The 27,510-nt window shown below is 41.3% G+C and overlaps 1 protein-coding gene across 1 annotated transcript in view; it reads left to right on the top strand.

Annotated features, from left to right (window-relative positions):
• The window catches only part of LOC119484805 (complement C3-like), a 64,858-nt gene that overhangs the window by 287 nt on the left and 37,061 nt on the right, over nt 1–27,510 (top strand). The window contains exons 2-33 of the mRNA XM_037763904.1: nt 106–200; nt 580–668; nt 1,707–1,789; nt 1,897–1,984; nt 2,181–2,283; nt 3,481–3,601; nt 3,750–3,865; nt 4,725–4,871; nt 5,568–5,667; nt 5,791–5,885; nt 5,992–6,174; nt 6,320–6,475; nt 6,667–6,796; nt 20,044–20,112; nt 20,347–20,544; nt 20,635–20,755; nt 20,863–20,951; nt 21,089–21,228; nt 21,562–21,774; nt 22,016–22,079; nt 22,185–22,274; nt 22,462–22,668; nt 23,019–23,094; nt 23,230–23,389; nt 23,507–23,602; nt 24,766–24,916; nt 25,036–25,121; nt 25,739–25,816; nt 25,913–26,068; nt 26,200–26,262; nt 26,421–26,502; nt 26,642–26,690. Coding sequence (XP_037619832.1) covers nt 106–200; nt 580–668; nt 1,707–1,789; nt 1,897–1,984; nt 2,181–2,283; nt 3,481–3,601; nt 3,750–3,865; nt 4,725–4,871; nt 5,568–5,667; nt 5,791–5,885; nt 5,992–6,174; nt 6,320–6,475; nt 6,667–6,796; nt 20,044–20,112; nt 20,347–20,544; nt 20,635–20,755; nt 20,863–20,951; nt 21,089–21,228; nt 21,562–21,774; nt 22,016–22,079; nt 22,185–22,274; nt 22,462–22,668; nt 23,019–23,094; nt 23,230–23,389; nt 23,507–23,602; nt 24,766–24,916; nt 25,036–25,121; nt 25,739–25,816; nt 25,913–26,068; nt 26,200–26,262; nt 26,421–26,502; nt 26,642–26,690 — 3,694 coding nt within the window. The remainder of the gene's footprint in view (nt 1–105; nt 201–579; nt 669–1,706; nt 1,790–1,896; nt 1,985–2,180; nt 2,284–3,480; nt 3,602–3,749; nt 3,866–4,724; nt 4,872–5,567; nt 5,668–5,790; nt 5,886–5,991; nt 6,175–6,319; nt 6,476–6,666; nt 6,797–20,043; nt 20,113–20,346; nt 20,545–20,634; nt 20,756–20,862; nt 20,952–21,088; nt 21,229–21,561; nt 21,775–22,015; nt 22,080–22,184; nt 22,275–22,461; nt 22,669–23,018; nt 23,095–23,229; nt 23,390–23,506; nt 23,603–24,765; nt 24,917–25,035; nt 25,122–25,738; nt 25,817–25,912; nt 26,069–26,199; nt 26,263–26,420; nt 26,503–26,641; nt 26,691–27,510) is intronic.

Raw genomic sequence — 27,510 nt, 5'->3', positions numbered from 1 at the left:
TGGCCTAAAGTCAAAAAAGTTGTTTAACAGTCACATGACTCAAAATAGATACACCTTCCTTCAACCTTCAGCAGCAAAATTATCCTCTTCCCTTCTCTGTGTCAGTTCATTACAGGATGTTTGCACTGACGCCCCGTATGGAGCCAATAGAGAGGGATGACGAAACCCAACCTGAAGCTTCTATTGCCATCGAGATTGTGGTATTGTATTTTACTTTTGATAAGCACAGAATATAATGTAATATTATATAATCAGCTGTGACTGGGAGCAGGAAGCCTCTTGATGAGGTGATATCACAAATGCTTAACAGTAGATAAGTTTGCTGCAAAAGACCAAAATAACCAAAACACATCCACTGAACCTTGTGTCTGTTTTGTGTCTGGTAACACCTGTCCTACCACTTACTGTTAAAATAAATGCATGCCTCCCTCTAGTGATTGAGTTGCACATTGTAGACAGTCTCTTCTTTCTTGGATTGTAGATAAAGGACATACATAAAATGTAGCATGGATTTAATAAATTAATCTGTAAACTGGCACTGCTCTCTGTTAATGATTGTTCAATATTGTTTATTTTTAGACCCCTGAAGGCATAATTTTACCAATTGATGCAGTCTCTTTTAAATCAGGGATGCACTCTGGAGATTTCCAACTCGCTGAAATTGTCAGGTTAGTATTTTATCTTATCTAAATAAAATTTTCCACATTGTATCTCTTTACATTTTGTTGTTTAGTGAAATTGCATTTCAACATGAGTAACGTGAATTCAATTCAAAATATGAATACCTAGAATCTTTTAAGATTATGCATAGGCTATTTTACCATGTTTATGTTGTGTTTTCTACAATTAATTTCCATGTTTGTAATTTAGTGTTTGGACAACAACTTAAAAAAAATAATAGCCTACAGTGTATGAAGTGTGGAGACCCTTACAAAAAAGAAGTTTGTTCAAGTGTGCTATTACTATACTTCTTTTAAACTTAAAAAAGAGAGCATGTTTACTTTTAATGTACTTATCAGAGATATACTTCACAAAATTATACTTAAGAATCCTTAGCTTATACAGACAGCAGTATACATATATGTATAAATATACTTGGCAAGTATACAGAAGAGTCCAAGTATACTTGGAAATACTGAAAAGTATACAGAAAAGTGTATATATATATATATATATACATATATATATATATGTATATATATATATACATTATGCTAAGCTAAGCTAACTGGCTGCTGGCTCTACCTTCATATTTAGCATACAGACATGAGAGTGGCAATAATCTTCTCATCTAAACTAAATGTTAAACTATTCCTTAAAGTTGTAGGGCAATTTATCTATTAAGATTTAAATATGAATTATAAATGGACAGACAAAACAGAAATGCATTTAATCCCTATGAACTATGAACTAAAACCAATCAGCCTAAAAGACACAAAACAAAGGTACTGCATCCGTTCTATCTAATGCAAAGCCAACCTGAAACCTTTAAACCTTTTCTTCTAAACTTCAGAGTTTCTGTAGTTCTCTATAAATGATAAGTTCTTTGCAGCAGCTCATTTGTGTAGGCCTATATCTCAATTTGTGTGACATAACAACTTCACGCAGTCCAAAGTCTAATTCCTGTTACCTTCAGTTTCTAAATTAATATATACAGTATATATTTTTTTGTTTGATTATTGAAATATGTGTTTGTGTGTGTTTAGTCCCGGACTGTGGAAGGTGGTGACGAAGTTCCACAGCAACCCAAAGCAGAGCTTTTCTGCAGAGTTCGAGGTCAAAGAATATGGTGAGTCCTTCATTATCTGTACTTTTATTTAAATGTTATATAAACCTACAACATTCACTTATTTTTTACTGGATTGGACACAGAATAAAATGTTTTCAATTTTCCAGTGCTGCCCAGTTTTGAGGTTAAACTGACACCGGTGAGCCCCTTCTTCTACATGGACAGTGACGCCCTCACCATCAACATCAAAGCTACGTAAGTGAAGGTTCTGTGGCTTTATAGACCAGGTTTTATAGGTAGATTGATTGGAGGAGAAAATAAAGAGAGTTGTTCAGAAGTTGTGTTGGGGCTCTTGCTATTTTAGTTTGTTAGCCATTCGTTGTTTATTTGTTTTTAATTGTCCTGTTTTGCTTCATTGTGGCTTAAACATGTCTCCCTCTTGTGGATTTAGGTATCTGTTTGGTGAAGAGGTGGATGGGACGGCCTACGTGGTGTTTGGGGTTATGCAAGACGGTCAAAAGAGGAGCTTTCCAGGTTCTCTTCAGAGAGTGCAGGTGAACACATTCACACTTTCACACATTCACACTTTTGATGTATTTGTATATGTTTTGTAAAAGTTATCTTTCAGAGGCTGTGGCAGGTTCAGTTTTAGAGCTAGAAGGTACAGATATATGAAACTAGAAAACCTAAGGAATCCATTGGTACCAACCATGTCATGGTAGCATGTTGGGGTAGGAGGCTCAGTAATGCTCCAAAGTTAGGCTAAATTTTGGCATAGCGTTTTTCAAAGGGGTCCCTTGACCTCTGACCTCAAGATATGTGAATGTAAATGGGTTCTCTGGGTACCCACGAGTCTCCCCTTTACAGACATGCCCACTTTATGATAATCACATGCAGTTTGGGGCAAGAACCAAACACTTATTTTTGCCTATTCTAAAATGATGTGCTTGACTATTTCTGCCTACTGGGGTCCCTAAACAGTCCTGGAATTACATAAATTGGGTATCACTGTAAAGCTGAGACTCTTGTGGATCCAACGAGCCCAACTGTATTCATGTGTGATGATGTTAGTCCCCATAGTAGCCATCTCATTGTAGTGAGACCATTTTTTAAAACTTGACCTCACTGTATAAAATGACCTGTGGTGACCTCTAGGATAATCACAGTCTCATGAAACTTTACAGCCACAAAAGTGCAATTCTTGAAGAAATCTCAAAATGTCAAACGTTTTTGATACCAAATTACAGCATGGCTTTTTCTATGGTGTTCCTCAAGGTCTTGGTGTCTTAATGTGGTATTTTGGAGGGATTATTTATCATTTTCATCAATTCTCAAGTGGTAACATTTTTTTAAATTTAGCACTAAATCTGTGTAACAAATGGTATGGACAAACTTCATGGGAATGGCCATCATAATGTTCTAAGCCCTTATACACTTTCACAATTTTATTTTAATTAATTAATTCATGTTGATATCTGGTTTATGACTAGAACAACTTGACACACAGTGCTGAGCTGCATCACAGATTTATCTTCAGGTTCCCAGCTTTCAGATGATGTACACCACTTCTATGTGACATCTACTGTTGACCTGCTATCTCCCCCTAAAGACCGCCTGTAGCCCACTAAAACAGACAAAAACAGGTCTATTGTGGTTCTCAGAGGACAACAGTTAAGTACCTGAATCACTAACTGTATCACTGTACCACTATACTGTATTTCAAGATGCATTATTATATTATGTCATATTAGGTCCAGAGAGGTAGTGGAGAGGTCACACTGAAGAGAGAGCACATCACACAGACCTTCCCAAACATTGACGACCTGGTGGGGAATTCCATATTTGTAGCTGTCAGTGTGATGACGGAGAGCGGTAAGAAAGGAAGACTGTGTGTTTGGGCCTGCTCAGTATATTTGAAAAAAGAAAATAAAGAAAGTTTTTCTGGATTGTGAACAGATTAAAAAACAAACTCTTTTAAGTTTGTGTGTGAATGTGTTTGTGTTTCTGCATCAACTCACAGGTAGTGAAATGGTGGAGGCAGAGTTGAGAAATATCCAGATTGTCACATCACCTTACACCATCAACTTCAAGAAAACGCCCAAATATTTCAAACCAGGAATGTCCTTCGATGTTGCGGTCAGTACACTTGTTTACATTTACATAAACTGACAGCATATGTATGGTTTATGGCCTGGTACTTCCTGGCAACAAACAAAACATGTTCTCAGACATAGAGGGGGATTATAAGAGGAAATTTACTTAAAAACAAACATTATGTTCGTACTACAATTTGTGGGGTGAATATATGAAATGTTATAGATGAAGAAATTTAGCAAAGTAAAATTATAAATCCATTCAAGAAGATGTATAAAATGTTTTTGAGAGGTACAGGGATGAGGAAGGGGCCTTGTCTCTCTCAGGACTGTGAAGCTCATTGTTGATGTTGTTGTTATTGTTTTTTTATATTAAGATGATTATTTATGTGTATATGTGATAAACATTAAGTTCATTGGTAAAGTTATAGAAAGGAGTAGGACCATATATAAGTGTTTACTTATTTTTAACCTATATTGATTTATTTAATTTATTTAGAATTTACTGTATATGTTTACTGTTATTTTATTGGTTATTCTTATTATTTGTTACATGTTCGAAATAAATCAATCTAATAAAATGGCTATATTTCTAAATCCTTCACTGAAAACATTTCATAACTGAAATATAGTTACTCTTTGAAAACACAAATGGCAGTATGTCCTAAATATAAAAGTCACATAATGTTTATTACGATATAAAGGCAGATATGTGAGATTCCAGAGAAAAAGAGAAATTCATCCATCAACAGTTTGGGTCGCCATAAACTACCTGAGTCTTAAACTTTGTGCACAGCACTAAAAACTAATCTAATAACATGAGTTTGACCTTAATAAGGTGTATTTTAATAAGGCAGTTGGACGTTTTCTGATTGTTCAGCTGTTTGTGTCTCTGATGGCAGGTGGAAGTTGTGAATCCTGACGGCACTCCGGCACAAGGTGTTAGAGTGGTGGTCGATCCAGGACAGGTGCAGGACAAGACTGCAGCCAATGGCATGGCGAGGCTTACCTTCTCTGCAGTGGCAGGGGAACCAACACTGACAATCACCGTAAGTCTCTGAAATCTTTTACCCTTTTTGCATTATAGCCCAAATGGCCACTTAAACCTCCATTAATCATCTATCCATTATCTGTAACCGATTATCCTATTCGGGGTCCAGTGGGGGGGGGCTTGAGCCGATCCCAGCTGACATTGGGCGAAGGCGGGGTACACCCTGGACAGGTCGCCAGACTATCACAGGGCTGACACATAGAGACAGACAACCATTCACGCTCACATTCACACCTACGGCCAATTTAGAGTCAACAATTAAACTAACCTGCTTGTCTTTGGACTGTGGGAGGAAACCGGTGAACCCGGAGAAAACCCACGCTAAACTCCACACAGAAGCCGGATTCAAACCCGCTTGCTGTGAGGCGACAGTGCTAACCACTGCACCACCGTTCAGCCCCTACATTAATCAACATTTTTGATATTCACTTGAAGAGGTGAAATCAGCAGAGCTATCACCCAGCTCCTTGTTTTGGTTCTGCTGCTCACACATTTACTGTACAGTATGTGAATGGTGAACTTCATCCTGTCAGTGTTATGTCTTTTGGTCATTCTATTTAGCAATTTTATATTGCTAGGCAAAACTATGGCAGGCAAAGCCTCAATAAGTTAAGATAAGATAGACATAGGACTTTTCAAGTATTATTTATTAAACTGTGTGTGTATGCTTACCTGTGTGTGTCTTTAATTGCAGGCAAAGACCAATGATCCTCGTTTATCACCTGACAGGCAAGCATCAGCCAGCATGTCTGCTCTCCCATATACCACTACAAGCAACAACTACATCCACATAGGTAAGTTACATCTTGAAATGACATCAGATGATTAAAAACAAAGGTGGTGGCAGTGGCAAAGTATGCACCATGCGCTAAATCTTTTCTGTGATCAGCACTCATCACAACATGTCACATTTGCAGATTTGGATGCAGCTGAGCTGGACCTAGGACACAACCTGAAAATCAACCTCAACCTCAACAGGCAGGAAACACATGACACTGACATCACATACCTGGTGAGAGGTGTTTTACACCTGTGCTTGTGTGCACATATGTAACTCTTTTTGTTGCGTCCCACGACTCATGTGTGATACGTGCTGATGTATAAATCTGTGTCCCTAGATCCTGAGCAGAGGTCAGCTGGTGAAAAGTGGACGTTTCAGGACAAGAGGTCTAGTACCGAGACTTCTCATTACCAAAGAAATGCTGCCATCATTCCGCATCGTAGCCTACTACCATACAAATGGCAATGAATTGGTATCAGACTCTGTTTGGGTGGATGTCAAGGACTCCTGCATGGGCTCGGTGAGTCATAAAGCACAGATGTAACGAAAAGGCAAACAAGACACCCATGCACAACCTGATAAAGTTATTTGTATACTTCTCTGATATGTTTTTATGTATGAAACAAATTCAAAACTGCACGTCTCATTCACTGATTCACATTTAGCTGAGGCTGGAATCATCGAGACCCGCTCCATCCTATGAGCCTCGCAGGATATTTGGTCTGAAGGTCACAGGAGATCCAGAGGCCACAGTGGGATTGGTGGCAGTTGACAAAGGCGTCTACGTCCTAAACAACAAGCACCGCCTCACCCAGAAAAAGGTAATTTCTTTATTTCATAATTATCTTTGAGAATATTTGAAATGGCTTAAATTCAAAAAGCTATGTATAAAAAGAATTCACACGTTAATTGTCAATTTTGTTAGCTTTTGGATTCAAATAATATCCGGTGTAAGTTTGTCCTGCAGCAAATACATTGCATGAGTAAATGTGTCTCATTCCTACCTGCTCAGGTGTGGGACATTGTCGAGAAGCACGACACAGGCTGCACACCAGGTGGAGGGAAGGACGGTATGGGTGTGTTCTACGATGCCGGGCTGTTGTTTGAGTCCAACACGGCTTCTGGTACTCCCTACAGACTAGGTGACGCTACTTTACCCTCCCCTTCTCTGAACATGCCTCTCTTTAGTGTAAATCTTTTTATTAAATTTTTCAAAGTACATAGAGTCAAAACAACATACCAAACAACATAAGGTGCACAGCATATCAAACAAGTACATAAGTAACTAAAATACTAAAAAAACAAACATAAAAAAAAAAAAAAGATTGTAAATACAACTAAGATACACTACTAAAATAACATACATTTATACATCCATACTTGTGTGAATGTGGAGTGTGTGTGTGTGTGTGTGTGTGTGTGTGTGTGTGTGTGTACGTGTGGGGGGGAGGGAAGGGGGAATCAGGGGAACCTACATCTGCTGTTTAGATACATATTAATGTTCAAAGTAAACACATAACACTTTCTATCCATTGAGAATGCGTCGGTGGATTGTTGGATTTCCACTGTAATAGTATTAGCCTTCGCGCTAGCAGTGAGGAAAAAGCCAATGCATCAGCTTGAACCAATGACAGTGAGACTTCTGGAGGAGCTACCCCAAATATCGCAATTGTTGGGTCTGGCTGTATTGATCCGTTCAATTGCAAACCGCCAAACTTTATCTGAAATATCAGCTCCAAAGTCTTTACCCCATTGTTCCCTGAGATGGTTCAGTGAAGGCGATGTGTTGAGTCTGGAAATCTCAAGCCTTGGGCCAAGAACGGCAGAGATCCCAGCTCAATATTCTTCAATGTTCAATTTTAATGGTGTCAGAAAGTCAACACAGGTTACTCAAATGAATCACATGATGCTGTACAAGTATTTTGCAAGAAGCAGAGTTTTCATCGTGTTTAATATCAACAGACACAAACACAACCAAAACCCGAGCAGGTCCGGACACGTCTGTCCGGACGCAACTGCTCGCGGTCTCTACATCATAACCTTATATACTTGGAACAAAGAACTCACCCCTCTTTTCCTGTCATCGTAAATTGTAGTATTCCTCAATTCTACTGGTCTCTGTCTTACTAATCAGCATATACCCTCTGCCATACATATGACCTTGGTACCTCCTCTGCCAGATTCCCTGTTTTGGGCCCCCTGCAGCTGCGAGGTTGCTTGGAATTTACATGACATCACTAGAGCTGTGAGTTACAGTGGCCAGTGTGAGTATTACAGCACTGGGGTCAATACAGCAGCACTATGATTGTATGCTGTTTCAGTAGTAAAACAGTGTTATAGGATTAATACTTTTATCATTGTTTATCACATTTTTATATAGTTAAAAGGGATTACTTCTTCATTCCTCCCTTTGGGACTATAAAGTCCCACATAATAAAATACTATGTGTAAGTGTAAGCATGCAACATCATACATCCATTGGGTTAAAACACAACTGAGGATACTTAGCACCTTGCCAAGGTTTATGTAGTTACTCTAAAGAAAATATATAAATCATACATTGAATATAAGAATATATCGTATAAGAATAAAATGTGAATAATTATCTAAGTTACTCAAAAAGTCCATTGTGAAAGGGATGTTGCTCGTGAAAAGCAAACAGTGACACACACATGATGACAGTGTAGTTGGTAGAAAGTCTCTTGATCAGCGAGGAGGACATTTACGTTTATGTCTCCATCGCCTCCTCTTCTTTTTGGAGGGGTTACTTTAGTGTCCTGTACAGCTTGTGTCAATGACAAACTACGCAATTTGGGGATCATCCAGAGATCTAGAGTCCATGATGGGCCGAATGAGTTCACGTGCCAGGGCTGTTCCCGACAGGTAGTGTCTGAGAGTGGGGGCCTCCGTAATGCCATTTTCATCTAATACCATAGCAACCATGTATGGAGACAAAAGGTTCGAGTCATTTGGGTCTGGGGCAGTATTTTCCAGGGGGCGGGGCTGTCAACAGATGCAGTGCGGGTAACTGGCACTGGTGTAGACATGCGTTGGGACAGGAATATGACTGACGTATGGGAATTGTGTCAAGATAAACTACTTCCTGAGTCATAAGGCCATGTACGGTGTTTACAGTAACTTATTTCTATCATAAGGAGTCCGGGGATCAAATGGAACAATTTTCTTTGGCTTAAAATTTAGCCTGGTGCAGGTACATTTAATTCTATTATCATATAAAGGGGGTTCCAAATCAGTGGCGGGAAGTCTAAGAGTTCAGTCTGAACTGTCGACTACTTACAGCAACTCCCACTCATTTCCTATAACCTACGAGCATTAGCTCCTGACATGGTGTATCTCAGGCGTCGGTAATGTGCCAACACTGTCTCTGTTCTGAATACTTCTGCTGTTAACTGAGCTATCTCTACTGTCGACTCAGCTATGGTAGTCTCCTGGGTCTGAATCTGCCTGCGGAGTACGCTGTTGGCAGTTTCCTGAAACTTAACGGTGTCTGTGAGGACTCTGTTGTCAGTCGTCAGTTTCATAACCTCAAAGGTCAAGTTAGTCATTCGTTGGTAATTTCTTTTTCTAGCGTATCTACTCTTGTCGTACTTCATCTGTCTAGCGCGTAGGGTATGCACTATACCTCGTAATGGGTATTTCAGCTGGTATTTCAGCCTTCTGTGCTTGTCGGCGGGCAGGTTGCATAGGGCAATTTGGAGCTTTTTGCGGGTAACAGTTTGGGGCCAGGCTTCATCAACGCCAAGAGCCTCAAGAAGCTTGATGAGGTCCTCGGATGCGAAGGGTGATTCCTCTGGTGGCGGGGTCGTCACGTCCCTCTCTCAGTTGTCGATTGGACGAGATGGTGGCACCTGCTGAGAAGTTGACGGTTGTGGTTCAGCTGGGCTGTGGTTCTCGTCCTCGTCGTCTGCAGATGAGAAGCCGTGCACTGACACTGCGTCCAGCGGCCAGCACTCATAGGATGAGCTGTCTGAGCTCAACGAATGGACAGGATACGGGGGATCCCGACCAGGCGGTCTGTTTGGTAGGAGTTGAGCATTCCTGGGCCTCCAGGTACTGCCAGGATGGTTCTCCGTCAACTTTGACTGCTGTAGGTGACGTCAGGAGGACCACTTTAAAGTATACCGGATCACCTGGTATCATCAGGGTCTCTCTTTCCTTTTTCTTCTCCTTCTCCTCCTCCTGTAATGATACCACCTGAGCATAGATACTCCTTTGCACATTAGTCATTTGTTTCATGTAGAGTTTCATATTTATCATAAAAACATCCAATGAGGGGCCTTTGGCATGTATGTTATACAGGCGTAAGCATGGGTCGACCCGTAAGCAGTTTATGCAGCGTAAGCTTGAGGTCTTATGCGCAGACCCTCTGTTTGCCATTAGTGCAAGCGTTAGTGTATCTACCCAATTTAACTCCGTGCACATGCATATTGTTAGTAGCTTGCTTTTCAGCACATCATTCGCTCTCTTCAACCATTCCATCAACCATTCCTTGACTTTGGAGGTAACTTAATCTTTGTTTTACTCCAAGTTTTTGTAACATTGTTTTTTACTGTTCCCGTTGTCTGAGCTGATTTTGTCATGTTCTGGCTGTGCCAGCCTCTGGTTATTTACTTTTGTGATTTTGGATTTGGTGTCTTCTATATTATTCCGGTGTTTCCTGTTTTATTTTGGTAATTCACTCCCCCTGTGTCTTGTCTGGTTTTACTTCCCTCCTTTGTTTGTTTTCCCGCCTTTTGTTGATTGTCTGCCCCGCCCTGATTTGTTTCACCTGTGTGTAATCATGTCTTGTATTTAAGCCTGTGTGTTCCCCTCTGCCCTTGTCGGTTCGTTTGTCTCCCCAGCCCCGTCTACCTTGTCCTCCGTGTTCCTTGTTTCCTCCTGCTCTGGTCCTAGTGTTCCTCCTGCCCGTGTTTCTCGTATCTTCTGGTTTGTAGCTTCGTTTTGTTCTCAGTTTGGTTTTTTGGTGTGTTTTCATTTGTACTTTGTGGTTTCTTTGTACTTTGTTCCCCTCCCTGTTTTGTGGTTTTGGATCTGTTCAGCTTTATTAAAGCTCGCTTTTATTTGAAAACTACCTGTCCTGCCTGTTACTCTGCGATTGGGTCAACTTGGTAAACTCACCATACGACAGATTTATACCAAATCTAGGAATTATCTCTGCACAAGAACTTTGTTACAGTGTCGGCATCTTTATATCTGGCTGGTATTTCTTCTACCTATCTACTGAACCTGTCTTTCACTACTGACATGTATCTATTGCCTCCTACAGGTTTGATTATATCTACAAAAATACTTTGTCAGGTGTTGGAATGATCCTTTAGGAGTGGGTATGTGTCCTGCTGGAGTGGTAATACCTCGTTTCATGTTACTTTTTAAGCATATTTTGCATCTGCTGATGACTGCATCGACAATTTGTAGAAATTTAGAGCCCAGCAATTTAGAGCCCAGACATTTTATTTAATTCTATTTTGATTTTCCTCATTACTCATTACTTTGATTTTCCTCATTACTCATTACTTCCCTCCCTTGTCAAATGGGCAAACCCATGTGCATCCTGAATCGTAAGGTGCAAGAGAATAAAGGGCTCTAATAAGAGGCCTTCATGATTTCTACACAGGTCTTTCACATCAGTCGACGCCCCCCTTGACACCCAAAGATCCCTTTCGGTCGGCGAGACAGTGTTTTGTAGGTCGCGTAGATCAGTTTCCGTGACCTTGTCTTCAAGGCAGCATTCAAACACGGGATTCTTTTTCCTGGTGCCGATGTTATGTAGGATTAGAATAGATGTGGGGAAGGCCAAAGCCACTGCTTGGGCAGTTACATCGGTTTTGTTAATACATTTGGTAATAACTTATTCTCTTCATGAGTCTTTTCTGTGTGCCGCACATTTTACGATTACAATTTGTAACGATTTCATCATGGCCAGTAAAAGGAACTGGATTTGTGTATGGTGTTGAATAGGCGAGCCATCTGTTTTAATGAACTCACAACTTTTCCACACTGCTCTAAACAAATAGCATACTCCATGGGCGTATGCCGAGTCAGTGTATATATCAACTTTTTTACCTGCCTCAAGGGTGTAGGCTTGAGTTAGAGCTTTTAGTTCTGCTAACTGAGCTAAGCATGGTCGATCACATGGGGTGCTTTCTAGCATATGGCAATTGTCGGATGTCATTTGAACTATAGAGTAGTGTCCTGTCCATCTCTGTAACAGGATCCATCTACAAACAGAACCATATCAGGTGATTGTAATGGGGTAGACTGTTGGTCCTGTCTTAGTTTGTGTCACCTCTGTGTATCCACAAACGTTTTTCAGCATCTGTTACCCTATCTTGAGCTAATATTAGGGAATTAAGAGTGGTTAGGGGTGCACAGTCATCTGCTATGAGTATCGGGGCTATTATGCAGTCCAGTGCTGCCTGTTTAGCAGCTTCATCTGCCAAATTATTTCCTTTAGCTAGCAAAGAGTTGGTCTTTTGATGTGCGTGACATTTGATTATTGCTAGAGCAGTTGGGAGATGCAGAGCTTCCAAAAGATGAGAAATGGCTTCTCCATGCGTTACCGGAGTGCCGTCTGCTCTGAGGAATCATCACTGTTTCCAAATGTTAGCATGAACATGACAAACTCCGTAAGCGTAGGCAGAGTCTGTATAAACTTTAAGACGTTAACCAGCGGTCAAGGTACAGGCGGCTGCAAGAGCTTTGATTTCTAATTGAGCAGAGCAGGGCTGATCAACCTGGCGGGACTGCAATGTGGTAAAGGTACCATCTTGGTCATTCAATTACACTACGCCGTACCCTGCGTGGGTTCTGGTCGCGTCACGAAAACATGAGCCATCTACAAACAATGTGAGATTGGCTGGGATCGGCTGATTACGAAGGTCTTTTTGTGCTCGCATAAATTTCTCTGTTGTTTGTACACAATCGTGTGGTGTACCATCTACTGGCAAAACCATCTTTGTTGCGGGGTTTACTGTTACATCGGTGGTGGCGAGCTCTGGGACAGAGAGCATTATCTCATATCCGGTGCGTCTAGCTTGCGTCAAAACAAATCGAATACTTGTGAATAGTGCATGTAATTGATGTGACGTATACAGAACCACTACGTGTCCCATAGTGAGTGACGAGGCTTTTTGGTACGCAAATGCAGCTGCTGCCAGTCCCTGGTAGCAGGGTGGCAAACCAGTTTCAATGTTATCAAGTTTAGTGCTGTAGTACGCTAATGGCTGTTTGCCTGTTGGTGTATTTTGCATTAGTACAGCACATGCGTATCCAGCTCTCTCTGTTACGTAGAGGCGGAAAGGCTTTGTGTAATCTGGGTTTCCCAGTGCCGGTGCAGTTTGCATGTCATTTTCCAACGCTTGAAAGGCTCCCAGAGCCTCTTCCGTCCATGTGAGATGGGCAGAGTTATTTATTTGGCCAGCTGCTTTTATTAAAGCTTTTAAAGGTGTAGTTTTTATCGCATAGTCGCATATCCAGGGCCTGCTAAACCCAGTCATTCCCAAAAAGGACAACATTTGTCCTACAATGTTTGGTTGTGGAGCCTTTGTTATAGTTTCCACTTGTGATATCGAAATGTGCCTTTTTTCCCCACTTAGTTGTCTGCCAAGATATTCTACCGTCTGCTGGCAGAATTGAAGTTTATCCCTACTTACTTTATGTCCTCCTTCTGCCAGTGTAGTTAGCACTGCGATGGAGTCAGTCTCACATTGAGCTTTTGAGTGGCTGCATATTAACAAATCATCAGCGTATTGTAAGATGATACTTGGGACATCTAGATTTTGAAGGTCCTGCATCAACACGCGGTTGAACAATGTGGGGCTTTTACAGAAGCCTTGTGGTAGTCTTGTGTATGTGTATTGTTGTCCTTCGTACGTGAAGGCAAACAGGTGCCTTGAGTCTGGGTGTACTGGTACGCTGAAAAAAGCAGAGCAGAGGATTTATAATAGCATTAATTGCTCTTAGATCATGTACCAATCGGTAATCTTTGGAATGTGGTTTCTAAGATTGGGGTATTGCACGGACTATTGGTTCTAACCAATACTCTTGCTTTTACCAACCCCTCAATGGTAGGTCGTATCCCTGCAATGGCATGTGGTAAAAGTGGATACTGCTTTTGGCAGGGCAACTTGGCCCCTGTTTTTATCTTAAATTTAGCTGGTGCTGCTGATTTTACAAAACCCACGTCAGTTTTGTGGTGTGACCATAGGTGCGCTGGAACTTGATCCAACAAATGTTCTTGTTCTGTTGTTACTGACATCTGTGTTTTAGGTCTGTTTTCCAACAGGACTTTCCTGTTTCTTCTCTCCATCTGCACTGGAAAGCGTGTAGAAATTTGGTTGGACATTGTTCATCTCCCAGTGTTTCTCCTTCCAGTTTGGACATGTCCATTTTCTCGGCGTATTGACTTCTTAGTTGAATACTTCATCTGTGATGGTTCTTCCAGACACGTGCATCAGCAGAGCCTTGAGGTCTCCTAGGGCTAGTCATATTCCAGCCGTACTTTCTTCCACAGCTGTTATCCACTTGTTAGCTCCTCCAGTGAGATCTGGCAGTCTATTGGCCAAGCCAATCATGTCCATAAAAGACCAGGGCACGTACACTTCGCCACCTGTTTTGTCCAGTATTGGGCATATTCTCACCTGTGCCTGTTCCTCTTGTCCTTCTTGAAGCCAGCTCCACTGGAATCGATCTTGCGACTGTGGTGGTGGGTCGCGAGGATATGATTGGCTTCGGGTTCGTAAGGTGTGTTGTTCTTGGTATTCTCTCTCACGAGCCACACGCTTCCCGTCCTCGTATGCTTTCATCATGTCACTGATCTCTGCTGTTGTGCGGTCCATCTGATTATTGATGTCCTCTATTCTGTTGCTTCTGTCTCTTCCCAATCTCTGATATCGTAGGCGGGCGGCCTCTGCCTCCTCCAGGTAGACATGGCCTGTAATAGCCCTGGGGAAGGGCTCAGTCCACCCGTCTGGGGACCTGGGGGCGGGACATGAAGATTCTTTGGGTCGTGTGGCAGCTTCTTCGTCACGGAGGGAGCCTGCGTCGTGTTCACGTAGTGCCCTGGGCACATTGGGGGTGCTGTGTGATCGTCGCTCCTGTTTTTTAGTCTTTTCGTAGAGGGACTCATCTTCATCATCTTCGTAGCTTTTTCCCATCACACGTTGGCGGGAAGTTTCCAAGTGCTCTGCTTCTCGTCGTGACTGTTCAAGGAGATGGCGGCGCTCTGCACTTTTACTGTCACTTGATGATCTGCGGGATCTGGTTTTCTGCTGCTTAAGTGATTTATAGTGCTGTCTGTCACTTCTTTGGAACTGGTCCAAGCCTGATGTATCTTCATCAGTAGTGGGTTCTGATTCTGACTCAGTGGTATCTTCTCCAGTCGCCTTTCTTTCTCTGCTTCTGCTGGTCCTAGGGGATGGTCTGCCATCGCTTCCATTGTTGTCATCATTCTTTCGTAGTTTGAGTTCCATGGTGAATTTTCCTGACATGTTTCCTGCCATATCCATCTCCCCTACTGTGTCACTGTCTTCGCAATCTGGGTTCGGTGTCCTCACGGGGTACAGTCCTTTTGCTTGACGATTTTGTTTATTGTAAGGAGGAGGATGCTCGGGCAAGGGCGGTGCTGTGGGGGTCACTTTTTGTTCTTCCTCTTTGTCTTTTTCTTTTTCTTTTAGTGCCATTTGTGTATTGTAGATTTCCTTTTTGAAAAAACTCAACACCTGTCGCTCAAGAATTCGTTTTTTCCTTTGCTCTTCTTTTTTCTTATTATCTTGGGTCTCTTTGTTTCTAATTTGTGTTTCCACCTCTTCACAACGTGCCATTTCGAAACTTCCCTCCTTAGGCCAGCGGGAGTTACCCGCTGTCCTCCTATACCACTTGGTCATGCACTGGTGAATACACCGTTTGTGACTCGGATGACGTGATATAATCAGTTCTACCGGATTTTTTCCTGAGCTATATGGTTTTCCCTGCTCGGTCCCCATGAAGCCGGGTGTATCCTGTGTTGCCAGGGCTTATGAAAGTATTTAAAAGGTTTTATTCAAAGGGAGAAATGCCCAAAATAAATTTTTGCACTTCCCTTAATCTATAGTTTATTAGTATCTGTTACTCTTTTTGGGAATGAGGGCGTTTATTAGCAGAGTTTAGTTAGATTTTACTTCAAATTTCTCTGAGAAAGGTCACCACGGTAACCAATCTTACTATTATATGTATTTATCTTAGTATCTATACTTTTTTTTGTTTTTGTTTGCAAGGATCACACGGGTCGGTACTGCAGTTACACAACTCCACTTTATTTGTCCTGGTTTATAGTTATTTATCTTATGCGTATGCGTTTATCGTAACCAGGCTCATTTCAGTGGCTCATCACTTTAATCTTTTTACTGTATCTCCCGGAAATCCCTCTTTAGCAGAGAAAACAAGCGTCCGTTCCTACCGGTCTTGCTCTCTACCCCAAAGGCGTAGAGTCACAAGGAGATCCAGGGAAGGCACGTTTATATCTCTGATCCAGAGAAATCTCTGAAACAAACAGCTTATCGTTTTCCCCACAGAATATACTACGCCCGCCGTGTAATTAGTTTTCTATTTCTGCAGTCACGGGTGGATCAGTCTGCTCAATTTTATCTCTTTAATTATTTGTTCAATTTATTATTCTAGTCAGGTTTTATACAATGTACTTCTTATTTTATTTCTTTAAATACTTATTTTATGTATTGTTCTAATCAGCTCTATGAATAGTACTTTTATTTTATAATGTTATCTTATATTACTTTATTTTCTTTCACTTTATTACTCTCTTTTTCCTACTTTTATGCTATTTTCTCAGTGTTTATTCTACTACGCGACAGGTGTCTGCCTCGGACAGCAAAGGGAGAGAATTCTTTTCAGGACCCTCAAATAGGAGGAGAGTGAAAAAAGGTGGGGGCTGTGAGGAAGGCCCAAAGGGAGACTGAGCTATGCAGGACCTAGCAGGCGGATTTTGAAGACCAAGAAGTGGGGGCTGCGAGGGAGGCGGGGGGTTGCCCAAAAGGAGATAAGGGAGTATGGAGTGAGGAAAAGAAAGGGGGGTTATGAACAAAGGAAAGTTGATAGCAAAGAAAGTGGTTTAAAGTATATTTGTACAGGTTATTTACAGTGATCACTTTTTTTTTTGTTGTTTTTTTTCCTCTGTTAGTTATCTACCTGTTCAGTCCGTCCCTTATCTGAAAAAATCCTAGCAACGGCCGGAACTCATGCAGAACAAAAGACGCGGTATCCGCAGAAACTATGCCAGCTTATTCACTTACTTTTTATCAACTCTTAGCTCAAACAGGCTATCACTCACCACCACTCAAAAGAGAGCGTCTGAAAGTTTATTACAGGAGCGTGTGTCTGTGACACTTTAAAACAAACTCTTCCTACGCCCTCTGGGCCCTTTTGCCCTTTAAACCAAACTTTAGGGATCAAAACCGTCCCTTATAATCAAAAATCAATACTCTAGGGATACACCTGGCCCCCGTTTTAACTCAAAACCAAACTTTAGGGATCAAAACCATCCCTTTTAATCAAAAATCAATACTCTAGGGATTCACCTGGCCCCCTTTTTAACTCAAAACCAAACTTTATTTAAATACCATAACTATATAATAACAACAATAACAACACAGCTGCAATATACAAGCCCTTCTTACCTTTAAACAACCTGTCAATATCCCTAATCTACTTATCTTTACCCTCACTCAACCTATTCTCTAATAGGCTCAAATTAGTTTAATGCACCACTGCCATATATTCCATTAATTATTTACTTTCAACATTCATTCCTCCATACTTTCCACACCATGTTAAATTATAAAAACACAAAGCGCATGCATTTGCAATGGACTTGTTTTCAGCCAGTGATATCAGTTTATACTTTAGACAATTTATTTGTGACTTGTTTATTTAAATGTTATCAATTTTAACTTAAATAGGTTCTTTTGGTAGAATGCTGCAGAGGTACCTTTAAAAACCTGGGTGGATCATCGCTCACACCGAAACACACAGTCAAAGATAGAAGAAAAGCTCTTTTTACCTTTTTTTGGTCACAAAACTGGTGTGTTTCGGTGCAGGTGTGGTTTTCCCAGGTCCTCAGGTCCTCGGCAGCTCCGACACTCCTGGCTTCAGCTCGCCAAATGTTGAATCTGGAAATCTCAGGCCTTGGGCATAGACGGCTGAGATCACAGCTCAATGTTCTTCAATGTTCAATTCTAATATTGTCAGAAAGTCAACACAGGTTACTCAAATGAATCACTTGATGCTGTACAAGTATGTTGCAAGAAAAATAGAGTTTTATTGTGTTTTAAAAATCAGAAGACAAAACACAACCAAACCCGAGCCGATCCAGAACGCGACTGATCGCTAGCTTAACATCATAACCCTATATACTTGGAACAAAGGACACATCCTTCTTATCTTGACATCATAAATTTAGCGTTCTCCAATTCTACTAGTCGCCGTCAAACTAGCCTACAAATCAGCATATACACGTCCTCCCCTGCCATCCATTATGTTAGAGATCCCCTTTTTTGGGCCTCTTGGTGTGGCATCTTTTTTTCTACACAGCTATGAAGCGACTTGAAGTTCGTTTGCATTACGTCATTAGAGCTGTGAGTTACAGTGGCCAGTGTGAGTATTACAGCACTGGGGCCTATACAGCAGCACTAGGAATATATGCTGTTTCAATAGTAAAAACAAGGTTACAGGATTAATACTTTTATCATTGTTTATCACATTTTTATATAGTTAAAAGGGATTACTTCTTCGGTAGCGTACTCCGTCGAGACGCCGAAGCTCACCCCGTACCTCGTTAAAGGCAGCCCGTTGTTTGGTGATCCTCTGGGTGTAGTCGGGTTGGATACGTATTCTGTCACCATCTGGAGTAACAATCTTTTTTTTCTGTATGGCCGTCTTCATCAGCAACTCCCGTTCCTGAAAGTAGTGGCACCGCACTACCAGTGCTCTCGCTGGTTGGTCATCTCCCGGTCTTTCCCGTAAAGTACGGTGGGCCCGGTCCAACAGAGGAGCTTTATCCAGCCCGAGAGAGTCCATAAGCAGTTGTGAAACAAATTCTGGAATATGTTTTCCATCCTCTCGTCCACCGATTATGCGCAAGTTGCACCGGCGGGATCTAGCCTCCAAGTCCTCATTCTTCTGCTCCAGGCTGGTAATGTCGCGTTCCAGCTGGGCCACCTCCTGTTGAAGGCAGGTTATAGCGTCTGAGTGTTCGTTCCCTGCTTCCTCCATATCGTGCCGTGGTCTTCATGTTTGACTGCTCCATCAAATTTTTAAATTCTCCTCTTAACTGTTCACACTGATTTCTGATCTCAGTGGCTTGAGTTTCTGCCTTCTCGTCAATTTTCGAGAGTAGCTCCACTTTCAGTGTCCTTATCTCACGGAGAATCGCCTCTTGGCCACTGCCAGCTTCTTCGCCCGTGCTCTCCTTGCTAGCTGCGGTCATGCTAGCTTCTTGTGTCTTGTGGCATGGTTCATCAAGTTCTAAACTAACGTTACAACACTGCTTCTAGTGCTATTTTATCTTTCCCCTTCACTTATAATTATACAGGAACACTTTACACTGGTCGAGAATGTATTTCTGCTTGGATAAATCAAGTTTAGTGAAGCGCTCAGCCTAACATGTCTTCACATGGTGTCGCTCAAACCGGAAGTCTGAACATGCCTCTCTTTAGGCTCAATGAAATATCTCTAATTAGGAGAAGTGGGCACATGGACCTTCATTCATCGCATAAAGTCAAATGCTTTTATATTAGTAGGGATCTAGTGGACAGTAGAAGAACTGCATCTTAAAGGTCTTTTCCCCCAAATGACATTATTCTTGCTCCCCTTTGTCGGTATCTGGACATGCAGATAGTTTCAGAGACACTGTTTCTGAAATCACTTGTTGCTGTGTAGTTTTTTTAATTCTTCAGTGCTGCGAGCACCACAAACAGAGAGCCAGAATCTCACACATGTCTTAAACTTTGGGCACATAAAACCAACACTATACCACTTGGGGTAAGTGAGATAATTTGGTTGAACCAACGCTTTGAGGCATCTCCATATTAACATTAACACTGGTCACTGCCACATGAGCTGATCAGGATCCCTCCTGTTTGTTAGGGGTTTTAAAAGATTTGTTTTTATTCTAATAAAGCATTTATACAATCTTTTAACATTTCAACAAATGAGGTGTGCAATTGTAGATCATATTTTCTCACACCCACACGCTGTCAATGTGTCCAACCAGATAAACCATCTCAGTCTGATTTTAAGAGTATCGCATCAACTAAACCACGCAAAACTCAAGTCTGGGTCCAACCTGTTAAAGACCTTGTCTGTGTTGCATTTCCAGAATTGAAATGTCCGGCTCCCAGCAGGAGGAAACGAGCCCCTACTGTAATGGATGTCACAACCAGCTTACGTAAGAACCACAGCTCTAAACTACCCAATAACCACATATTCAGTCACTCAGTTCAGGACTTTGGACTTTGACAATACTCATCTTTGCCATGTTATGTATTAGTTTTTTCCTCCCTTTCCCATTTAGTTTTTTGTTTTTTTTGTTTTTCCTTATTCAAATCCTAATTGTTATCTTATTCTTGTACTCCATATCGTCTCACCTCTGTCTCTCCTCTACAACCCTCTTTCTTTCCAGTGAGTCAATATAACGACCAACTGCAGCGTGACTGTTGTTCGGAAGGCATGAGGCCTACCCTCCTCTCATACAGCTGTGAGAGGCGCGCCGAGTACATCCTTGATGGCGCAACCTGTGTCGTTGCCTTTGTGCACTGCTGCAAGGAGATGGAAACCCAGCGATCTCAGAAGAAGGAGGATAGCCTCCTACTGGCTCGCAGTAAGAGACGGGGACAAGGGATGGGTGGTTACTATTCATGGTCTAACTTACGAAACAATCAAAATGATAACCTTTTTAATGACACTTTAGGTGAGGAGGATGACAACAGTTACATGGACAACCATGAAATTATGTCTCGCACCCAGTTCCCTGAAAGTTGGCTGTGGTTAGATGTCAATCTGCCTGCTTGCCCTCGACAAACACCTAACTGGTGAGTGAACTGAAATATACACAGAAAAAATGCACTGATAACTTCACACCGACACCACTAGGATTCAAAGGTACCTCTCAAAGTGTTGACACTTTTCTTTGTTTCAGTGACACCACATCATTGACGAAAGATGTTCCTTTGCAAGACTCGATCACAACCTGGCAGATCACTGGCATTAGTCTGTCAAAAACTCACGGTGAGGATTCAGTGACTAAAATCTGTCATGTGTTTTAGTTGTGCCTCTAACCTTAAACCTCTATCATCCCTTTACACCTTTTTCTCTCTACCTTTCTCTGTTTCATCACTTCTTTTTTAATCCCTCTCATCTTAAAGGAATCTGTGTTGGCGCTCCGTTAGAAGTGATTGTCCGAAAGGAATTCTTCGTTGATCTCAGGCTGCCGTACTCTGCTGTACGTGGAGAGCAGCTAGAAGTTAAGGCAATCCTCCACAACTACAGCCCCGATGATGTCACCGTAAGTCTGGGTTGCCCTGCTCTGGTGTTTTATGCCAGAGACAATGAGGCCATGATATTTTTCTCAAAGAGTTTGCAAACAAAAGAGCAAAAGCAACAGTAAATATTGGACTGACTTACAACGTGTGGCAAAAAAAAGGAATGAATCCTTTTCCATGGTGGTCGGTCTCAGAACTGGGGGAAACATTACTGCAATATTTACAGTGTACCTTCAAGATCAAATTGATCCTATAGGAAACAATGTAAAGCATAAAATGTCTTCAAATTAGGGAAGCATCTTTGATCAACTACACATACTTCAATATCTTTTTTCCATCTTTGTCCTGTTCTCAAGGTGCGTGTGGATCTGATTGAGAAGGAGCACGTGTGCAGCGCAGCTTCTAAGCGTGGGAAGTATCGTCAGGAGGTCAAAATTGGGCCCCAAACTACACGATCTGTACCCTTCATCATTATTCCCATGAAAGACGGACAATACAGCATTGAGGTCAAAGCAGCTGTTAAAGATTCATCGCTCCATGACGGAATCATGAAGATGCTGCGGGTGGTGGTAAGAGAAACGGGAAACGAACGGCGATCTCCTGTGTTAAAGTCAGTATAGGGAAACAGGCATCTTTTGGGGCGTAACTTTGATGCAAATGTATACTGTATCAACTTTTCAACATAAACTGTAAATAAGAGAGACAGTTAACAAGCAAGCCGTATTGTATTTAGTTACACACCAGCAGATAACGATTACTCAAAAATAGTTGTTGATATCTAACCTTTTGTCCTAACTGTTGCTTTTCCAGCCTGAAGGTGTGCTGGTTAAATCTCCTCAGATTATAACTCTAGACCCCACTAAAAAAGGTGTAGGTAAGTTTACACATTAAACAGCTACATCATATAGTAATTTGCTAATATAAAATTTTTATCACTTGCTAATTGATCCCCTAACGTGCCCACTGTTTATCCCTTTAGATGGTAAACAAGAAGAAACTCTCAACAGTGGAATTCCTAGGAAAGATTTGGTTCCAAACACACCTACGAGCACACAGATCTCTGTGACAGGTGAGATGTGATGATATATTTGGGCATGTTATGCGATATAGTGTGAGTTACAATGAACTCTGCATTGGTGTAAATTGTTATTGGTCTTATTGGGAAATGAATGACAACCTCACTGGTTGTGGGGGACCTTTGCATGTTTATTTAGTTAATAATGTTTAGTTTTTTTTGTTTGTGTTTGTGCATGCAGGGAGAGAACAAGTTTCTTCACTGGTGGAGAACGCCGTTAGTGGGAACTCTATGGGTACTCTGATCTACCAGCCCTCAGGCTGCGGAGAGCAGAACATGTACCGCATGACCCTGCCTGTCATTGCAGCCATGTATTTGGACAAAACCAACCAGTGGGAAGCTGTGGGCTTTCAGAAACGTAACGAAGCCCTCCAACACATCAATCACGGTAGGCTCACAGATGTGCTTATTAGCACACATACCAGAAATGTCATTGATGCCCCTCTGTGTGGGATTTTAAAGTTCCTGATGTGGCAGAAGTGGCATAAAAAAAAAAAACAGCATGGTAGACAGCAGTGCATGCGATGCTACCCCTTCCCCACAGATCCAGGCTAGGGACACTGACAATTAATGGTCTGAATGCAACACATAGACTCATAGACTTTAGAAGTTTTCACCAGGATTGTCTTATACAAACAAAAACGTATGCCGCCAGAATCATTTGAAAAATGTTATAATTACAGGAAAAAAATGTAAGAGGACTCCTCAAACTGGTTTTGTGTTTTTGTTTGTGTCCAGGTTACCAGAACGAGCTTTACTACCGAAAAAGTGATGGGTCTTATTCTGTGTGGGCCACTTACCAAAGTAGCACCTGGTGAGGCATTCAAACATCTTTGAACACATACATAATGGTTTCCACATCCTCCTTTAACTTGACTATGATGATAATATTGTGTATTTCATGTGCAAATAAATGAAACTAAACTGCTCCTCTCCTCTCCTGTCTCAGGCTGACAGCCTATGTTGCCAAGGTGTTTGCCATGGCCAGCAGTCTGGTGGACGTGCAAAGCAAAGACATCTGTGAAGCTGTTCAGTTTCTGATTCTCAACACGCAGCAACCTGACGGCTTGTTTAGAGAAGTTGGAGTGGTGTCTAGCGGACAGATGATTGTGCGTGCACTGATTTCATTAACATCAATACTTCATCTTAGTGCTACAAAAATAGGGAGATGAAAACGATTACATATCATTGACTATAATCTATAATCTCTGTGTGTGCATGTGTAGGGTGATGTGCGTGGTGGAGATTCAGATGCCTCCATGACGGCCTTCTGCCTCATTGCCATGCAGGAGTCACGTACACTATGTAATGCAACTGTTAATGTGAGTAACTCATCTGCATACAATGTTTTCTTCCCCCCTCACTGCATTTTTTTCTTCATTTACTGACTCACTAGTGATGGTCGAAATAGCAAAGTATAACTCTTAGCTAGGGCTGTTAATCGATTCAAATAGTTAATCGCGATTAATCACAAATTTATCGCACATTTTTTTATCTGTTCAAAATGCACCTTAAAGGGGAATTTGTCAAGTATTTAATACTCTTATCAACATGGGAGTTGGAAACTATGATTGCTTTATGCAAATGTATGTATATGTTTATTATTGGAAAGCATTTAACAACACAAAACAATGACAGATATTGTCCATAAACCCTCACAGGTACTGCATTTAGCATAAAAAATCTGCTCAAATCATAACATGGCAAACTGCAGCCCAACAGGCAACAACAGCTGTCAGTGTGTCAGTGTGCTGACTTGACTATGACTTGCCCCAAACTGCATGTGGTTATCATAAGGTGGGCATGTCTGTAAAGGGGAGACTCGTGGGTACCCAGAGAACCCATTTACATTCACATATCTTGAGGTCAGAGGTCAAAAGACCCCTTTGAAAATGGCCATGCCAGTTTTTCCTCGACAAAATTATTATTATATATTATTTAGCATCCTTCGCGATAAGCTAGTGTGACATGGTTGGATTCATGAGGTTTTCTAGTTTCATTTGATGCCAGTATCTTCACTTAGCTTTCAAACTGAGCCCTCTACAACCTACAAATCAGAAGTTGCATTAAACAAATTAGTGGCGTTAAAACAAATTTGCGTGAACGCGTTATCGCGTTAACTTTGACAGACCTACTCTTAACACAATCCCATGCTGCTTCAGCAGGTGGACAGACCTGTCGTGTCTCAGTTGTGCTAAAATGATTCTTTCCAAGCATTTGACACATTGAAATTCAAAACGACATTTGATGCCAACCCTTAGTCTTGTATTTGTATGGAAGCATTAAATCCACACCCCAATAGTAACTGTAAGTGATGTCGGCTCAATCTAGCTCAGAAGACACAGAAGAAGGTAAGAGAGGGGCGATCCGGTCTATTGTCCCAGGATCAAATGTTTCCTGAACAGAATGGGTTATTAAAAATAGATGGATCACTGTTATCTGGCTCTTCTCCCCTTTCTCCTAACTTTCTATTCCTTCTGTCCAGAGTCTGCCAGGCAGTATCGACAAAGCAGTAGCCTATCTGGAAAGACGTCTGCCCAACCTGACCAACCCGTATGCTGTTGCTATGACGTCATATGCTCTGGCCAATGAAAACAAACTGAACCGCGAGATCCTCTACAGGTTTGCCTCCCCAGGTATTTCTGTAACATTAAATATTCCAAGATGATGTCTTGGGGAATTGTTAGTAAACTGAGCTTGTTCCAGGTAGAGCATACAGTAGTAATAAACAAATATATTTGTGTGTCTTCCTCAGCGTTGTCCCACTGGCCGACACCTAAGGGGCATGTTTACACACTGGAGGCCACAGCTTACGCTCTCCTCGCTCTGGTCAAGGCCAAGGTGAGCATGTGCCACATGTGTGCATTTCACCAGGATGTCCTGCTACAGAAAACATACAACTGAGTCCTCATCCATGCTGCCTCACTAACAGGGTAGAGGGTTTGGAAACAAAGTCAATGAAGCAATGAAATGTTGCTTACAGTAGCTTTTACACTTTTTAAATAACCATATTTGGCAAACATTATTGACCTTTTACACTACTACTACCACTTCACAGAGCACTTCATGATTATCTCGATAGGTATTTGAAGGCATTCTTTTCTGCCTCACTTGCAATGAATTAGTTATGACATAGTTATAAAAACAAAGGACTGATTTGAACATCCTGCAAGGCATAATCACACAATAATAACACACATTTGACAAAAACAGATTATTTGTGATTGATTGCTTTTATCAGGCAAGTTTCAAGTAGCTGCTGTTTGATGGTGCCATAATAGGGAAAAAATGATTTAGAAACTCTATGGTAGATTTTGGAAACTTACAGGTTACAATCTAAAATGTAACTGTACCAGAATCAGGAGTTCTCTCTATTTTCACTAAAGCTGTTTTATAAATGCAAATGCACAGTTAACCACAGACAATTTCAACCATTTGCTTGCCTTCTGTTAATAAAGGCCTATAAAGACGCCAGACCTATTGTGAGATGGTTCAACCAACAGCAGAAGGTGGGCGGAGGCTATGGATCAACTCAGGTAACACAGACCCTTCTCTCCATCTTATGTTTACTTATAACCTGTTTACTGTATGTCTAAGTCTTGTTTTCTCCCCCTCACTCGTTTTCTCTCTAGGCTACCATAATAGTGTACCAGGCTATAGCAGAGTACTGGTCCAGTGCTAGAGAACCAGAGTATGATCTGAATGTGGACATCTTGTTGCCGGGCAGGTCAAGGCCTTACAAGTACAACTTCAACATCAACAACCACTACGCCACCAGAACATCTAAAGTGAGCGCACACACAAACAGACTCCCAGTGGTTCATTAACATCATCAGTCCTGTTGTTTTCTGTATGTTTCTTCTGCTGATCCCTGACTGTGTGTGTGTGTGTGTTTGTGTGCGTATTTAAATTCCCACAGATCAAGGATATAAACCAGAACGTGAAAGTGACCGCCACGGGTTCAGGAGAAGCAACGGTGACAGTAAGTACAATATATTTTTATATTCTTCTATATATTTATCATCTGTTGATTACTGATGTGTGCTTTTTGAATCTCAGATACAACCAAATACATTTTTATACTAGACAGATGTCTATTAGTTCATCACATATTAAGATGCACTTTTGTCTATGTGACAGATGGTGTCGCTGTATTACGCTATGCCTAAAGAAAAGGAGAGTGACTGTCAGAAGTTTAACATGTCAGTGCAGCTCCTCCCAGGTAATTTGGTGCCCTCCTCCTCTTCCTGTTTATTTTTCTTCATTTGTTGTCATTTTATCCGTTTGTTTCTGTCAAGTAATTTATGGGAAAAGACTCAACTAAATACTCAATTACTCAATACAATGTTTTGCTCCTGCAGAAAAAATTGAAGAGGATGAGAAGATATACAAGCTGAGAATAGAGGTTTTGTAAGTACAATCAAGAAGTCATCCTGACAAGTGTTACAGTAACATGGCTTTATACACAACATGTTCTAACCAGATATGGCCCTTACAACACTTCACTTCTTAACCTCTCTGTTTCCTCATCATTGTAAATTGTCCTGCCTTCTGTGTGCGATTTCCTCGAATTTGAGCTCATTTGAGCTGCTCATTCCCAATCATTTAACCCTCTGAGACCCACAATAGACCCATTTTTGTCTATTTTTGGGGGCTACAGGGGGTCTTTAGGGGGAGATAGCAGGTCAACAGTAGATGTCACATAGAAGTGGTGTACATCATCTGAAAGCTGGGAGCCTGAAGATTAGTTTGAGCTGCAGTTCACTGTTGTATTAGTCATAAATCAGAAATAAACATGATTTAATTCATTTATTGATTATTTAAATTAAATTGTGAAATTGTATGAGGGTTTAGAACATTATGATGGGCATCCCCACGCTCTGTTATGTCTCATAAGTTGTTGCAGCAATTTTTGGGTTGATACCATTTGTTACACAGATTTGGTGCTAAATTTAACCATTTTTTTACCCCTCGAGAACTGATAAAAATGATGAATAATCCCTCCAAAATACCACATTGAGACACCAAGACCTTGAGGAACACCACAGAAAAAGCCATTTGGTTTCAAAAACCTTTGACATCCTGAGATTTCTGCAAGAATTGCAGTTTTCAGTGATTGAAAGAAGCCCACTTATTGTCAATTTAGCTAGGAAAGCATTCCATCCTCTGAATGCTCTAGGTCTGTAGTTTGTGGTTGTAAAGTTCCATGAGGCTGTGATTATCCTAGAGG

This window comes from Sebastes umbrosus, chromosome 3 (assembly GCF_015220745.1).
Source record: "Sebastes umbrosus isolate fSebUmb1 chromosome 3, fSebUmb1.pri, whole genome shotgun sequence".
NCBI classification, from domain to species: domain Eukaryota; kingdom Metazoa; phylum Chordata; class Actinopteri; order Perciformes; family Sebastidae; genus Sebastes; species Sebastes umbrosus.
Note: the sequence above shows the minus strand (reverse complement) of the source record. Positions and strands in the feature narration are given on the sequence as shown.